General features: G+C 36.7%; 1 protein-coding gene across 1 annotated transcript in view; it reads right to left on the bottom strand.

The window, feature by feature from the left end:
* Positions 1 to 703: 703 nt before the first annotated feature.
* LOC128684614 (nephrin-like) overlaps positions 704 to 6,000 on the bottom strand; it is a 204,281-nt gene continuing 198,984 nt past the window's right edge. Inside the window, exons 5-6 of the mRNA XM_053770901.2 lie at positions 5,408 to 5,567; positions 704 to 1,551 (exon numbers count right to left, since the gene is read on the bottom strand). Of these exons, the coding sequence (XP_053626876.2) occupies positions 704 to 1,551; positions 5,408 to 5,567 (1,008 nt within the window). The remainder of the gene's footprint in view (positions 1,552 to 5,407; positions 5,568 to 6,000) is intronic.

The raw sequence follows: 6,000 nt of genomic DNA, 5'->3' as shown, positions 1-6,000 counted from the left end.
CTACTTAGGCATACGACACATCAACATATCTATACCACTTAGCTCTATTAGGGAGGATTGTGTTAAGCAACCTTGTTTCAAAAAATTCCATGTATAGGTTACGAAGAACAGGTGAAAGGGGATTTCCCATTGCCATACCAAACCTCTGAGTATAGAATTCATCATTAAATACATATTTTGCATCAGCAACACAAAGTTTAATAAGTTTAATAATAATAGGAACTGGCAATGGTAATTGTCAATTGACAAGTTCCTCAGATAAAAAAGTTAGTAAATCATCAACTGGAACTTTTGTAAACAAAGAAGTAACATCAAAACTAATCGTACTGAAATAATTTAGGTCAGTCATGGTGCTTAATTTATCCACTAAATCGTAGACAGCAAGCAACGTGGGTTTCGAATCCTACTGGCTGTGACATCTCTTTGTATATACTTTCACTTCCTTCTAAGATATGCATCGAATATATACTTCTGAATGAATGAATTTGTTTATAGGACCTCATTTGCTACATGTTTCTAAAGCAGACTTTTTATCACAAACCTTGGTATAAAGTGAGATATGGAATAAAACATCAATACATGCTACTAAAAGAATATGGATCAGCTTAGAAATTAAATATAAACACTTTCCCACATTACGTAACATAGTTTCTGTACATAACAAACGATATATCATAATCCTAGAAAGAAACATATTACTTCATCATTTATTCCAAAGTAATTTACCATTAGCAGGTATGAGGTCGGGGTTGTTGTCATCCACGTCCCGCGTGCCAGCCAAGGACATCTGTAAAGGCAGTGTAATGGTCTTGCTCCTTGAACTTTCGTTTTTCCTGAAGCTGACTACCACTACTGCCACCAGCGCCACCAGCACCAGCGAACCAACCACCCCCACCATCACTGCGAGTATTGGAGTGATAGGTTCCAGTTCTTCAGGCGGTGGGCGAACCTGGGCAGTGCGTCTCTCAGCCGCATCTCTGACCGTGTAGCCGGTAAGATACTGCTTCTCGCTTGGACCCCTCTCGTTGGCAGCATAAACATGGACTACATAGGAGGTTCCAGGTTCAAGGCCTCGTAGAGAAAAATCCGGAGCGGTGTTTTCTGTTATGTTGAGAAGTAAACGTTTACTCTCGGCCTCATAAACCTCAATAATGAAATTCTGTACAAGTCCTCCATCATATCCAGGGACACAGCGCACCTTCATGGTCTCCGTCGTCAGGTTAGTAAGGTTGCAGTTCTCAGGTGGGTTGGGTCTGCCTGCAGCAACAACCTTGTATGCACAGGGTATCTTCTGCCTGCCGAGCGCGTTGTTGCCCCAACAGAGTAACGTACCGTAGTCCAGCTCTGTACGAGCCACGTAAGACAGGGAAGACTGGAGTCCCTGTGTGGCCACGTGATTCTCTGCGATGTCGACTACGTCACCACTGCTGTTAAATCTCCAGAAGAAATGAATAACAGGAGGCACAGCATCCAGACGGCATGTGATTGACACTTCTTCGTTTCTGGCGGCACCGTAGACTTGGATCTGTCCAGAGGCGCACACAGGAGCATCTAGGGGAAGAAAGTTACTCAGGAAAAGTTGATCATGTAACCGTTGACAATAAAATATAATTATTATCGGTCAATTTGATGGGAAGTCACTAAGTGGAGAAAATAATAGGAAAGAGGAACAATATTTCACTTTGTAAAGAGAAATGTTTTACCTTAAAACGCTATTGAATATTTTGTCTTCTAATTGTTATTTTCAAGCAATAATTTATTATAAATTTTCCTTCATTTAAGGAAGTGCAGCTTACATGCAAGTATACGAGCTGATAAAACTACACTTTAAAAAGCTGAAATAAGAAATAACATCATTACTGAATGAACCAGAGCAGTATGATCCTTAGGGATATAGCGTTTAGGTGTAATAATAATAATAATAATAATAATAATAATAATAATAATAATATATATATATATATACATATATATATATATATATATATATATATATATATATATATATATATATATATATATATATATATATATATATATATATATATATATATATATATATATGTCGTGCCGAATAAGCAGAACTTGCGATCTTGGCTTAAATAGCAACGCTCATCTTGCCATATAGGACAAGCGAAAATTTGTGTATGCAATAATTTCGCCAAAATCATTCTGAACCTAACGAAAAAAATATATTTCACTGTGTTTATTTAGTATTAAATTACTGTAAACAAATCTAAAATATATTTAGTTGGGTTAGGCTAAAATAAATTGTTCTTGTTATAATAAGGTTAGGTAAGTTTTCTAAGATTCTTTTGGTGCAAAATTAAAATTTTTTACATTAACATTAATGAAAAAAATACATCTTTAAACGTATAAGAGAAAATTTTAGAAAGGATTTAATTTTAAATGAGTTCTTGCTAATTCACCAGTTTTACATATTCGGCACGACATATATATATATATATATATATATATATATATATATATATATATATATATATATATATATATATATATATATATATATATATATATATATATGCAACACATCATCACCCCTCCTACAGAGTAATTTCAACCTCCAGGACTCAAGTCCGGCTAATCTCCTTCTCCAAATTCATCCATAAATGTTAATTTGCTTATACTCCAATAGAGCGTTGTTACAAAACTTGTCTTCTTAACCTTCTCCAATGGTATGGTAGTGTTAAGGTAACATTCTTGTTGAACATATGGACTGTTTACGGTTTTGTAACAATAACTTTTAATAAGAATTCAGGATTACGAAACAAATAACTAAAACTTAAAATCTCTACTAGTAGAGTTTTAGCTTAATGTATGATATAATGTTAGAATTAACATAAAATAAGGAGTTTAGCTCTTACATTTCTCTTGGTACGTACCAGTACATTGATATGAATAAATGGGCCTCTTGAGGCCGAGCTTTGTACTAAGTTCACCAATAATATGCACCTATAATGGTTATTAAGACTTAACCACAAAGTAACTTATAATGGTTATAAAGAATTAGGTGAATTATCAGCTCAGAGTACACCAGAACTCGTAAGTGACGGACTTAAGTCTCATTCCCATCCAGCATGACTTAGAATAGCATAGACTACAAATTAACCCACAAGGCCAACAAGGCTTGTTCAGTCAACTGAAAGACTAATTCGCTAGAGTATAAATAACTCGAAAATGACAAGCTTAAGAAAGGATGTCAATCATGAAAGAAAAGACGACCACAAGAGAGAACTTGACATGTCTCTTATGAGAGGTTAATGAATAACTGAGTGAGGTATGCTCCCTTGGCTATGCAAGCCCGGAATAGTCAGAGTGAGTGTGAAGGACCTACTCTCAGCGAGTGCTGTAAAGCTACTCAGAGCAAGGGTGGTGAACCTACTGACGGTACCACTGAGTGGTAAGCCGACGTCAGGTTGATCACGTGACTGAGGGAGATCTCAGTACCTGAACTGCTAACCTCCACTGTAATTAGTGGTTTCCCACTACATGAAAATAAGAATATTAAAACCTAACAAAATATAATATAATACGATATTAGCATTATTATTAGCCTTAACATGTATATTATAAAATAAGGGGGCATATCCTATTATAAAATAAAACAGGTATGGCCATACTCTAACACACGTCAATTCATAAAAATTATTTGCCTCCATTCGCTCCTATCTGACACTCTCACGCACGGTTGCTGGAAGTCCAAGACCCTCGTACACAAAACCTCCATTACTCTGCAACCTTTCCTATAACGACCCCTACACTGCCTTCCTTCCACTAAAGATTTATATAATTGATCTTGTATTTTTGCCTACGTGAGTCATGCTGTTTATGTGCATGATTACGAATTAGATTACTATCTACAAATATGCAGAAACCTTCCTTCAGTCAGGTTTACATCACAAGAGGGAAAATAATTAGAATCCAATATAGCAAATATAATTAGAAGCTTCCTTCAAGAGTTTGGCTTGATTAAAACGTTTCAGTGCAAATTCTCAAGAAACCGTTCATGCATAACAAATTTAGCAACCTTTAGAAAAGTATTGAAGGCAGTGAACCATGAGGAATAATGGAATATTTTCTTCCTATATGTCAATAAGACTTTACTGAGTTAACACGAAAGTTAGTAAAGATGCACATTTAGTTCAGTGTTGATTAATGTAAAGTTCTTAACCTCTGCAATGTAAATAACCCAGGTACTTATAAAGGAAATAACATTCAACATGATCATTTAGGCGTCCATAATATGTCTCCCTGGATTTATATCAAGGTGTGAACGAAAAGTTGTAGGTTATGCTGCTGCTCTAAACATCTAACATGAGCGCACCTAGATAAGGCAGTTTAGGTCTGGTCTCCCTACTAGTGCACTGGAGAGCACAAGAGTTAAGGAGAAAATCAACCCGGGACATAAACCGCTCGGATAAAACCTTCTCGGGATAAATTCCATCTAGCACATAATTCAGCTAAAACACGCATGGGAAGAAACTCACCTACGACTAAGAACACTAGGAAAACACCTACCTAAAAATAATTAATTTTCTAACTTAACTTAACCTCACCTAATCAAACGTAACCTACTCTAACCCAGCATAACTGAAGCTAACCTCGCCTAACCTAATAAAATTATGCCTTGAATAAACTAATCAATCCAGCTCTAGCCTAATGTAACCTAACTTAGCCCAACTGAACATAACCTTGCTTAATTTTATGTAATTGAAGCTAACCAAAGCTGACATGACCTAACTTAACCAAACCTAACATAAATGACCCTAACTTTGCGCAATTTTACCTAATTTAATATTTAAAGATGGATTAGATGGACATTAGTACGTCCTTAGATACCAGAAACAATATATGGTTTTTAGACAAGCTTTGATAAGGAATAAGAGGCTAGCATGCGGAGGACTGTACATTTACACACATAAATCAGTGAGTATTAATTCATGAACACACACACACACACACACACACACACACACACACACACACACACACACACACACACACACACACACACACACACACACACTCACACACACACACACGACACTGTAGGACAGGAGGGGCAAGGAAGACATGATAACAACATATAAAATACTGCGAGAAATTGATAATGTGGGCAAAGACAGGATGTTCCAGAGATGGGTCACAGAAACAAGGGGTTACAGTTGGAAGCTGAAGACTCAGATGAATCAAAGGGATGTTAGGAAGTATTTCTACAGTCATAGAGTTGTCAGGAAGTGGAATAGCCTAGAAAGTGACTTAGTGGAGGCGGGAACCATACATAGTTTTAAGACGAGGTTTGATAAAGCTCATGGAGCGGGGAGAGAGAGAACTCAGTAGCAATCAGTGAAACACACACGAGAAACAGGTTTCTTGTTACACTTACACTGAACTTTAAGAATGACAGCATTGCTCTGACCGTCTCCCTCAATGTTGGAGGCAACACAGGTGTAGAGACCAGTTTGTTGGCGCCTCACTCGCTGGATCACCAGAGACTGGTTGCTGACGATCACTCCAGCTGACACATTGTGTTGCACTTGCACTCCCTGCAACACCATCCACACCCAGGAGAGAAAAAGGAAGAGATAATGACATAAAACTGTCTTTATTAATATATCGAAAAAAATATATCGTACTTAAAACGTCTTTTATTATAAATTAATGAAAGAAAAGTACAGCATATAAAAGTAAACAGCTTTCTATTGACTTATGTGATGCACTAAACAGTATGAGCCATTCAACACAAGTAGTGTTAAGCTGATATTACATCCACTAATAAAATTTGTGAAGTAGCGAATCCACTGTGTTTCTGAGTGCTGTGTTGGAAGGTCGATTACCCGATTTCTAAACCATAAGTGTTGTTTATTACAATGATGGATGGAAAAATGATCCTTCGTCATTAGTAAAAGTGGACTCGATCCAGTAAAGGGTAAATTACGGACACCAGTGGACTGAATGACTCACTCCAGGCAGACCCAA

The sequence above is a fragment of the Cherax quadricarinatus genome, chromosome 5 (assembly GCF_038502225.1).
Source record: "Cherax quadricarinatus isolate ZL_2023a chromosome 5, ASM3850222v1, whole genome shotgun sequence".
Classification (NCBI taxonomy): domain Eukaryota; kingdom Metazoa; phylum Arthropoda; class Malacostraca; order Decapoda; family Parastacidae; genus Cherax; species Cherax quadricarinatus.
Note: the sequence above shows the minus strand (reverse complement) of the source record. Positions and strands in the feature narration are given on the sequence as shown.